At 42.2% G+C, this 12,364-nt stretch overlaps 1 protein-coding gene across 1 annotated transcript in view; it reads right to left on the bottom strand.

Moving 5' to 3' along the window:
* The window catches only part of HCFC2 (host cell factor C2), a 168,422-nt gene that overhangs the window by 90,303 nt on the left and 65,755 nt on the right, over window positions 1-12,364 (bottom strand). The window contains exon 5 of the mRNA XM_078674976.1: window positions 905-989. Within this exon, the coding sequence (XP_078531102.1) occupies window positions 905-989 (85 nt within the window). The remainder of the gene's footprint in view (window positions 1-904; window positions 990-12,364) is intronic.

Genomic DNA, 12,364 nt, shown 5'->3' with positions numbered 1-12,364 from the left:
AAAAAAATTTTTTTTCATTTGAGATCTTCAAGACATTCTCTTAGTGATCTCGAGTCAGCGTTGATGTGACAATGAACTTCAAGACCCTCTCATATTCTTTCTAAACGCACGCTTCCCCCAGAGAGCAGTTTAAGTTTCACAGGCCTATCTCACTTCTACTCTTGTGCGAATGTTATAACATTTAAACTACTACAAATGAGACTTTGAAGGTCACAATATTAAATTAGATGCATTTATGTGGTGCTACATATTTTATGGGAGGGATTGGCACACCTCAAAGTCAGAGCACACAGCTATTAGAGCTACATGGAGGTACCACACAGAGTTTTTGTGATGGTGGACGAGAGAGATAATATTGGTGACAGAAAGGCCATTCCATTGGTTTTTAGATTATTCAGGAGTGGGCTGGTGAAATATGAGGGGGTGAAGAGAGGGTTAAGAGAAGCTCCATTTTTCAAAATCTAGTACACCCAGACACCCAAAGTAAAACATATGAACGCTCTCCTACCAGAAATACGCAGAATCTCCTCCAAGGTTGGCTTCAAATTGGAAGTAAAAAGATTCCTCATGAACAAGTTTGTACCTTAAAAGGGTCTCTGAGCCTCTGCTCTAATGCTTTGGACCTACACCCGAAGGCCTGCGGTTGGTGTTATTCTGCTTTACTAATTACTTGCTCCCCTCCCAGTCCGCTATGTTCCAGTTTTTATCTTACCCTTTATTGTCCCTTTCAATTTTAACCTTTTGTTTAATATGCATATGTGATTTGTTTAGGTTTGTACCCCTTCTGATGATTGTACTGCTACTATTACCTTCCTTTCCCTTAAATTGTAAAGCGCTCTGATAACCTTCAGGATCATGTTGGCGCTATATAAAACTTTGTAAATTAATGAATTAAAAAACGTACTTGTTTCCGATAACATTGGCTGTATGAAGGCTGCGAGGAATAGGAGCTGGCCCTTTGGTTTCTAGTTTTGACCATGTTGTAGTTTCTGGAAGAAAAAAAGTACTACTTTTACTAAGACATCATCTATTTACATTGTTTCACATTTTCACTCCCGATGCCTGCTTACGCATGCAAAAAACAGTTCACCGATTACTGGCACAAAAATAAGTGAGATACCCAGTGGGTAAAGTTCTTGCTGCCGAACTCTGAACACAGCATGAAAGAACCAGGGCTAACTAAAGCTTTCTGCCTTCTGAAGTCAGTAAAAGTACAACAATGGAGAAGGGGGTTATAGATAAAAAAACAATTGTGGCAAGTATAATGTGCAAGTTCATACAGTATTATTAAGCATCACAAAGCAGTTATACCTAGGTTTTAAAAGAGGTTTTAGATTCCAATACCCCTTCAAATACTCAATTGTAAGAAGAAGTGAGCGAGGAATGTTTGGCCAAAGAAACTTGCTTAAGGTTTAAATTACAATGTAACATTCATTCACAAAACAAGCAAATTTACTTGAAGAATTTTGGTCAAAATGTTTGTGTTGTCCATTTTTTGCCTCAGACGTGGTATCTAATGTTTACCCACATACATTTTCTTACAATGTTCTCTTCCTTAACAACACATCTTAGATTCTGCACCCCTCCGATCTCCTTGACTCATACACAGTAATGAGAATCAAATAAATATCTGGCCACAACGACTGACAAACAGTTAACTAAACAGTTAAGGGGAAAATAATTTCACATGGAAAGGACAGCTTTGAGGGCCTTGTAGCAAGGGTGCAAAGAATAGAGATAGAAGGTGTCTGTTAACACCCTCTGCCTTCCATGTATAGTTTCAATTTGGCATGAAGAGTACTTGCATTAAAAAAAATATATATTATTCTGCCCATAAAAGTGGGATCTACTTTGGGATGGGAGAATCATGATACGTTTGTTTTTTGAAAGGCAGCTTAGGTCACTGGAACAGGGAATGAGTCTACCAAGTTCTAGCATTGCCTAACACCAACATAAGATTTGCCCAACAAGAGATTATAATCTACTTTATATAGCACTGTATGCCGCTGGGTCACCACCCCCTTTTGTACCGCTTTTGGCCGCCATAAGTGTGGCAGGGTATGCTCAGACGTGAGCCCCTTGCTCACTTTGCCACTGGATTCAAGCAAGCCGGGCTGAAGACGGCTGTAATGCCAGAAACCGGTCCTCGGACGCTTGTTTCCGGTCCAGGGAAGGCATGGCTTGGCAGTTCGGGCTGGACTGTTCCCATGCGGCACAGGGTCAGACTGATTTGCATATAGCCATGTCTGAACTGGGGTGGCAGAGTGACTAAAGAACGGTGATGGATTAAACCCAGATCTTTTGACTGGGTGTGAGTGTTTGATTGGTTCAGATGCTCCGTCCATCACCACCCCCTTTTGTACCGCTTTTGGCCGCCATATGTGTGGCATGGTATGCTCAGACGTGAGTCCTTGCTCACTTTGCCACTGGATTCAAGCAAGCCGGGCTGAAGACGGCTGTAATGCCAAAAACCGGTCCTCGGAAGCTTGTTTCCGGTCCAGGGAAGGCATGGCAGTTCGGGCTGGACTGTTCCCATGAGGCACAGGGTCAGACTGATTTGCATATAGCCATGTCTGAACTGGGGTGGCAGAGTGGGCTAAAGAACGGTGATGGATTAAACCCAGATCTTTTGACTGGGTGTGAGTGTTTGATTGGTTCAGATGCTCCGTCCATCACCACCCCCTTTTGTACCGCTTTTGGCCGCCATATGTGTGGCATGGTATGCTCAGACGTGAGTCCTTGCTCACTTTGCCACTGGATTCAAGCAAGCCGGGCTGAAGACGGCTGTAATGCCAAAAACCGGTCCTCGGAAGCTTGTTTCCGGTCCAGGGAAGGCATGGCAGTTCGGGCTGGACTGTTCCCATGAGGCACAGGGTCAGACTGATTTGCATATAGCCATGTCTGAACTGGGGTGGCAGAGTGGGCTAAAGAACGGTGATGGATTAAACCCAGATCTTTTGACTGGGTGTGAGTGTTTGATTGGTTCAGATGCTCCGTCCATCACCACCCCCTTTTGTACCGCTGGGTTACTTAAGAGCACCTCAGCCTGGTCTGTACCAAAACAATGACACGGGAGGGCGACTGGGTCACTGCTACTGAACTGCTGATCTGGCATTTTCCATCCACCTACAACTCCCTGGGTGCTGCCAGTCGCTGCACCTTAGCCTGTCTGCAAATACACAAAAATTCTTCAAACTCCGACAGGCAGCCTGGGGGTGACCAGTGAGTCACGCACCGACACAGAAGACACTGAGGCAATTGTGCCAACCCCCGTACCAATCCTGCTGAGCCAGTGGGGGCTGGCAGTTGGACTGCATCTGGAGAAAGGAAGAAAGGAGGGAGAGATGTGCCAGAGAAGAATCACCTTCTCCTCCGTAGTGGTGCTTGGCCACGGTGCGAAATTGGGGCACTTGATTTCATCACACCATCCTGTCTTTGGCCCGTACCCTTCTGCCAGTTCACAGTGGAGTAGTCCAATAGTTGTCTATGTTGGGCCACTGTATATGTGGGTTTTGACATCCTATGCTTCAGTTTGGAAAACTAAATTGAAGTAGCCTGAGTAGCGCTCCTTTCACATTCACTGCTACCATCAGGGAATGCCCCATAATGCTCTGCGTGGGCTTTTGATCTATATATTCGCATCCTTGGGGTGCTCCTAAAATGGACAGGGGCACTAGCAAGCATTGAATTCATGACCCCAGGACATCCTAACATAATTTTTTAAGTCCTCAGAGCTGGAGCTGGAGATGTTTGCTCTTCAGCTGGAGTGAGGGGACCTTCCGTGCACTTCAGAGTCAGGGTCCAGAATATCTCCAGAATAAATTGGAAAGATATGTGCCAACTCGCTGCTTAAGATCCTGCACACAGCAGCTGCTTCTTGTGCCCCGTATCAGACGCCAGTGATCCGGGGGCATGGCTTTCTCTTATATCGCCCCCAAATACTGGAATAGTCTTCCATTCTCCTTACGAGAAATTCCCTCCCACCTCGTTTTTAGGAAACATTTAAAAGCTCTCCTGTATTAAATTTGTCCTCTCACTGTCCTACCTCAGAGGTGAATTAGAGTAAAGCGCTGAGATGCCCCCAGGTGATTCGAGCGCGATACAAAAGCGAATAACATAACATAACATAACATAACATAACATAACAGGGGACCCCTTGTGATTGGTTCTGTGGCTGCATTTTGTGACCCGAAGACTGTCAAAACCTCCAATACATGCTTATGGCTGTTTTGATTACTTATATTTGTCATGGGTGAAGGATGGGTTTGCATCCTATTCTGGGGTGGAGTCAGTTGGGTTAGTGGTAGGCGATAATGTATTAGTCACTGTAATGCTGTCTGTGAGGTGGGTTATGATTTAGCTTTGTCACAGATTATATGTAGATTTGCAGAATTACGTGACTGTCTTTGGTTGCATATATTATGTTATATTGCGTTTTGTTCCCTAACAGTTTTGGTTATCTCCCTTCTATTGTTCCCTTTTGGTCTTGGTAATGCCTATATCTGTTTGCTCCTTTTGCATTTTCTTATATATATATATGCAAGTCCATAGTCCTCACAGCGGGATAGTTTGTATTGAAATGGAAAACCAATAAAGAAATGTGTAATAAAAATATTTTTGTGACAGTAATGAAAATGTGTCTAGTCGTAGTACAGGTAAGTTCCAATTCTATTAAGGGCACGGAGGCAAGGATTATGCCTTCTTCCTTCGCTCTATTTTCTACAGCAGCCATTTTTAACACAGTAACAAAAACTACATTTTCCATGAACAACAGGGAAATAAAAGTTCAGAACACAAGTCCTTTCACGCTGTCCATGCTCCAATCCCAAGTTGGTCCTTCCATTCGCTCTACTCTTCCTCTTTCTTCGTGTGAACCACGTAGATGGGTGGGGTAATCGTCGCCTCTGTTTCCTTAATAGAATTGAAACTTACCTGTACTACAGCTAAGCAAATTTTCATTCTATGTCAGGACCGGATGCTCAGATTACGAAAGTTCAAAGCTTGTCAATCACCAACTGAGCCACCTCCAACACTGGCTTAAAGTAAAACCTTTTAAAGGTAGAGTCTGAGGACCAGTCGGCAGAGCGCATCTGATCTTCCAAACACGCTCCAAGGGAAAATGCCTTTGAGGCCATCGCCACTCTTGCTGAGTGGGCACCAAACTTCTTCTTCCCCACCTCCTGCATCACCCAACGTACCTATCTGGCTATGGTTGAGGACGAGACTGCCCTGTACAGCTTCCGTAAGGCAATGAGCACCCTGGAGGGTGGGTGTCTTCAGTCAATCCCTCCTATGACCGGAGGCACTGCACCACCCACAGTTTGGGGAGGCTCGGAAAGATGGGTATGAGATAACCCTGGTATTACACTTGGTCCTTCTGCTTACTGTAAACGAAACCCCGTCTGGGGAGAACACTCAAGCAGAGATGTCTAAGGCTCTCACGTCCGACATGCGCCTGCAAGACATCAGGCATAACAGTGTCGCCAATTTAGCCGTAATCTCTTTGCGTGACAAAAACCTGTTCGGTTGCCAGGATAGGAAGAGATTTACCACAAGGTTCACCTCCCACAGAGCAGAATACTGTGGTTCCACAGGGAGTGATAGGTGAATCCCCCTAAGGAGCCTAGAGACGAACGTGTGCTCCCCTACCGGAGACCCATGAATGGGTGTATGGCCCGCTGAGATTGCCTAAAGGAATGTGTTGATCGAACGGTAAGCCAAACCGTCATCTGTGAGGCCCACCAGGAAATTAAGGATGTGGACTACATCCGTGCCCACGGGATCGACACCCCGTCGCACACACCAACAACGCCATCTGCATCAGGCGTATCGGTACCTCTTGGTAGTTCTGACCGCCCATGCTCTGGAGAGTAAAGTCTCAACATGTCCTGAAAGGCCTGGGAGCGACCAGCGAAGACTAAGATCCGCCAGGCCATCATCCTCAACGTTCCTTCCAATTCCAGGCAATGAGGATTGAGATCTGGAGTCAAGAGGATGTGATGAAAGTGGGGGAGTCGGATTGGAGAATACCAGGAAAGTTCCAGAAGAACTGGAAACCATGAGTACACATTTTACATCCAAATGCATTTTTACAAAAAAAAAATTCTTTCCCCAAAACATAAATTTCCTGTGTTATAGTAACACAGTACAACCTGGTACCATATGGTAATTAAAGTATTCATTAACATTACTATAACGTCTGCTAGAAACCAGAGATTTGGCGGGATTCTTTGCGAACAAAATTACATGTACAATCAGTACCAATTATTGCATACAAATTGCTTTTTCTATATATTGACATACTGGGGTAAAATACGGGCAACCTGGTCACTGTTGGCAAAAGTCATGCCATGTATGTTCTATTCTAGATAGAGTGGTGTGGCTCACTGGTTAGAGGCGGCAGACCCGTAAGCAGAGAACGGCCCGGGACCAGGGTTCAATTCCCGATGCGGCAGGGTCGTGGACCAGGGTCAAAACGGACTCGATAATTCTCGCCTCGGTGCCTACTCTAACCAGGGAACACACTCGGCAACTCTGGGCATTAAGCTTGCCTCATCTCTACAACGGCCCCCCACAGACGCTGGGGATGCCTGGTTTCACCTTGGAGATACCCAGAAAGGGACCATCTCATAGGGAAAACCAGGACGGGTTCCCCAGCGGTCTTCAGCGCCAGGATACTCCATGGAGTCGCAGTGCGCTTTACAAGTACACCCACATTTACATTTACATTCTTATGTTATCAGCTCATGTAGGTAGGCTCACCTTAAGTAACACTAATGGTTCGATACTTCCACATCTGCGATATTACGAATCCTTAAAAGTAGGAGGCTCCCAAGGACAACCGTAGACCTTCATAAATCTAAAAGTATAATACCGTATTCTATTAGTAATAGATATTAATCATCCATTAGAAGTCTTCCTTCTCCCTGACTTCTTACTGCTGAGTACCATAGCCTTTCATTAGAGGGTTCTCCTCAGTGGAATTCCATTTACTTATTAAGTTACGCAATTTCTTGTTGCTGTAGTATATTCATTCTAGCCACTCCCATTAAATTACTGCGGCCTTCTTTTTAGTTCGTTCAGTCCAAATGTGAGTAGATGTACCTGTAGGCAAACCATTCGATTTTCTCAACACCCAATATATCCTTTCATGATATGTTTCAATTCTTCGGGAATGCTTCTCCAAACGTCACACCTATTGTAATCAAACAAATCTTCCTTTAGACTCCCCATTCACTAATGAGTTTAGATCCAAAACCCTGGCACTACTTACTATAAGAAACTCATGTCACCAAAAGTAACTCACCCAAACATCCAAAAAATGATTCTCCCTTTTCCCCAACAATCCACGTTCCAAACCTTATTTCTTCACTGCCAAATCCGTATTCTATTTGGGGCATAAGAAACAAATATATCCAACTATTAGTATTGCTCTAAATTATCTCAAGACTGTTTCAACGTTACCCCCTCGTATTCTAAGCACTCACCGTTAGACTAGGAGCCTTGTTTCTTCATCTCCGCCCGGGTTCGATAAATCCCGTTAGCAACCTCCCTGTGAAACCCCTCACGGTTTAAAGAGCCGAATATCCAATCAGAACCCGCTAAATTCCCAGGAAAAATCGAACGTAAAACACATGTGTCACCAAACCTGCTTCCAATGAGGTCAGACATCTATATTCCTTCCGGTATATGCCTATTTACTTCCGTTATTACGTCAGACTTGTCCCGTATACCCTTCTACTATATAATTCTTCACAACCTGCTCTCAGTGCGGTCCGTCATGCCTATTATATCCGGTATCGGCCAATCCATTTCCGTTATTGACATCACACTGAACCCGTATGTTGTATAACTATGCGTTCATTGAAATCTGCTGTCCTAGTTCTGAGAGCAGCAATCTTATTCGCTGTTCCAATATATATATACCTTGCTGATTGGACCATATCACTACCCTCCTTCATGTATCCCGTTTACTCGTTCCCTAAGGTAAACAAAGTACGAAGTGTAAAAGTCACACATTATACAACAAAGCGCCCATTATATTAACCATTTATAAGCTATTCTGTTTATGTTCAAAGTAAGGCGACCTGTTCACGTGTTCCAAAGGGTTTAATCTCTATTGATAATTTAGTTTACAGGTCTACAAATTCCTAATACCTAACCAGTATATGTGATGTTGAACCGGTTGCCTGTATATTATGCCCAGTATGTGTACAAAGCATTATATACATACTGTATACATTATGAAAATATTTCAGTGATATTTACATTGAGCCTCACACAGGAGGCTTGAGTTTAAACAATTACATCAACTATTTTGGTGTTTTCAAAAACCTTATTAAATACCAAAATACATAACCAGCCTTAATGTTACATTCTTGTGTCGTACATTATGCCAAAAAATGATGTAACTCCGAGTCAATATTAAGACCTTGTTTCATTGTCCGACATTTAATTAACCATCGTGCTTCTGCCTGTCTGATTCGTAACTCCCATTCACCTCCTCTGACATGTTGTTGTACTTTTTGAATCCCATGGAATTGGAAATTTCTATTTGAGCTATGTTCCCTCTCCATGTGTGCATATAATGGTGATTTAACATCACCATTAATGATTGCCCGCCTATGTTCCTGTATCCTTGTTTTCAGGGGCCTCTTAGTACTCCCTATGTATACTTTAGTACAACTACAGATAATGGCATATATGACCCCCGTACTATTGCAGTTTATGAACTCATTAATCCAATATTGTCTGTTACTATTGTACTTAAAGGTTTTGATCTTGTTCATGCCGAAGGGAGGGATACAATGGACATTTTGAACAAGTTGAATGACTTTAAGTGGGAAGAAGGCATGATTTTAGCTACGTTGGACGTAGTTGGCCTATACACTTGTATTCACACTGATAAAGGAGTAGAGGCATTGGAACATTTTCTAAGCAGTAGAAGTGCAAGTCTAAGACACCACTCAAGAATGCTAGTGGACATGAGTCGATTGATTTTGAATAATAACTATTTTCTCTTTGAAGATGAATGGTTTCATCAGATCAGGGGTACTGCGATGGGTTCCAGGTTTGCTCCCTCTTACGCCTACCTATTCATGGGTTGGTATGAGAGGGAGCATGCCTGGAGCCGCAAAGCGGGCAAATGGATGGATCTGGTGGTATTTTGGGCCAGGTTCATCGATGATATCTTGCTAATATGGAGAGGCACTTCCGATGAACTGGAAAACTATTTGAACTATTTAAACAATAACGATTTCAAGGTAAGATTAACGATGAACCAGAGCTCATCAAGTATAGAATACTTGGATGAGACACTAATGGTGGAAGGGGAAAACATAAAAAGTAAATTGTTCAGAAAGGAAACGGCCACCAATTCTATTCTAAGGGCAGACAGTTTTCACCCAGGGGCTGTTATCTCAGGCATACCGTACGGAGAAATGTTCCGGGTAAGAAGGAATTGTAGTCGGGAGGAAGGCTACACTAATGAACTGAACAAATTGCAAGAAAGATTGAGTAGGAGAGGTTATGCCAAAAAAGACCTAACACGAGCCAGGGATAAGGTATCAAAAATCGACAGGAAAACCACTTTGATTCAAAATAAGAGACAGGTGGCTAAACGGGGACCTTCTTTTGTTACTACATATTGTATACAGAAAGATAAAATTAGACAAGCCCTAGGCAGAAATTGGGACTTATTGAAAGGTGTGCCAGGTTTGGCAACTCAGTTAGATGATAAACCGTGATTGATTTTCAAGAAATGTCCAACTATTAGGGACAAAATCTCAAGTAATTATATTCGTTCAATGACCATAAAGACACAGGATTGGCTTCCCCCACAGCCTAAAGGTTTTTATGTGTGTGGCTCATGTATAATATGTGCACACGGCACGAACAAGATCAAAACCTTTAAGTACAATAGTAACAGACAATATTGGATTAATGAGTTCATAAATTGCAATAGTATGGGGGTCATATATTCCATTATCTGTAGTTGTACTAAAGTATACATAGGGAGTACTAAGAGGCCCCTGAAAACAAGGATACAGGAACATAGGCGGGCAATCATTAATGGTGATGTTAAATCACCATTATATGCACACATGGAGAGGGAACATAGCTCAAATAGAAATTTCCAATTCCATGGGATTCAAAAGGTACAACAACATGTCAGAGGAGGTGATTGGGAGTTACGAATCAGACAGGCAGAAGCACGATGGATAATTAAATGTCGGACAATGAAACAAGGTCTTAATATTGACTCGGAGTTACATAATTTTTTGGCATAATGTATGACACAAGAATGTAACATTAAGGCTGGTTATGTATTTTGGTATTTAATAAGGTTTTTGAAAACACCAAAATAGTTGATGTAATTGTTTAAACTCAAGCCTCCTGTGTGAGGCTCAATGTAAATATCACTGAAATATTTTCATAATGTATACAGTATGTATATAATGCTTTGTACACATACTGGGCATAATATACAGGCAACCGGTTCAAAATCACATATACTGGTTAGGTATTAGGAATTTGTAGACCCGTAAACTAAATTATCAATAGAGATTAAACTCTTTGGAACACGTGAACAGGTCGCCTTACTTTGAACATAAACAGAATAGCTTATAAATGGTTAATATAATGGGCGCTTTGTTGTATAATGTGTGACTTTTACACTTCGTACTTTGTTTACCTTAGGGAACGAGTAAACGGGATACATGAAGGAGGGTAGTGATATGGTCCAATCAGCAAGGGACATATATATTGGAACAGCGAATAAGATTGCTGCTCTCAGAACTAGGACGGCAGATTTCAATGAACGCATAGTTATACAACATACGGGTTCAGTGTGATGTCAATAACGGAAATGGATTGGCCGATACCGATATAATAGGCATGACGGACCGCACTGAGAGCAGGTTGTGAAGAATTATATAGTAGAAGGGTATACGGGACAAGTCTGACGTAATAACGGAAGTAAATAGGCATATACCGGAAGGAATATAGATGTCTGACCCCATTGGAAGCAGGTTTGGTGACACATGTGTGTTACGTTCGATTTTTCCCGGGAATTTAGCGGGTTCTGATTGGATATTCGGCTCTTTAAACCGTGAGGGGTTTCACAGGGAGGTTGCTAACGGGATTTATCGAACCCGGGCGGAGATGAAGAAACAAGGCTCCTAGTCTAACGGTGAGTGCTTAGAATACGAGGGGGTAACGGAGAAACAGTCTTGAGATAATTTAGAGCAATACTAATAGTTGGATATATTTGTTTCTTATGCCCCAATTAGAATACGGATTTGGCAGTGAAGAAATAAGGTTTGAAACGTGGATTGTTGGGGAAAAGGGAGAATCATTTTTTGGATGTTTGGGTGAGTTACTTTTGGTGACATGAGTTTCTTATAGTAAGTAGTGCCAGGGTTTTGGATCTAAACTCATTAGTGAATGGGGAGTCTAAAGGAAGATTTGTTTGATTACAATAGGTGTGACGTTTGGAGAAGCATTCCCGAAGAATTGAAACATATCATGAAAGGATATATTGGGTGTTGAGAAAATCGGATGGTTTGCCTACAGGTACATCTACTCACATTTGGACTGAACAAACTAAAAAGAAGGCAGCAGTAATTTAATGGGAGTGGCTAGAATGAATATACTACGGCAACAAGAAATTGCGTAACTTATTAAGTAAATGGAATTCCACTGAGGAGAACCCTCTAATGAAAGGCTATGGTACTCAGCAGTAAGAAGTCAGGGAGAAGGAAGACTTCTAATGGATGATTAATATCTATTACTAATAGAATACGGTATTATACTTTTAGATTTATGAAGGTCTACGGTTGTCCTTGGGAGCCTCCTACTTTTAAGGATTCGTAATATCGCAGATGTGGAAGTATCGAACCATTAGTGTTACTTAAGGTGAGCCTACCTACATGAGCTGATAACATAAGAATAAAACATACATGGCATAACTTTTGCCAACAGTGACCAGGTTGCCCGTATTTTACCCCAGTATGTCAATATATAGAAAAAACAATTTGTATGCAAGAATTGGTACTGATTGTACATGTAAATTTGTACGCAAAGAATCCCGCCAAATCTCTGGTTTCTAGCAGACGTTATAGTAATGTTAATGAATACTTTAATTACCATATGGTACCAGGTTGTACTGTGTTACAATAACACAGGAAATTTATGTTTTGGGGAAAGAAAAAAATTGTTTGTAAAAATACATTTGGATGTAAAATGTGTACCCATGTATGTATACATTTTGTTCTTACATTTACAGCCCTGATGAAGTCCCATCTCCGGGACGAAACGCGTCGGCAGTTGGCAGTATAAGAAATACATCGAGAACCAAAGAATA

This window comes from Lissotriton helveticus, chromosome 1_1 (genome assembly GCF_964261635.1).
Source record: "Lissotriton helveticus chromosome 1_1, aLisHel1.1, whole genome shotgun sequence".
Lineage (NCBI taxonomy): Eukaryota > Metazoa > Chordata > Amphibia > Caudata > Salamandridae > Lissotriton > Lissotriton helveticus.
Note: the sequence above shows the minus strand (reverse complement) of the source record. Positions and strands in the feature narration are given on the sequence as shown.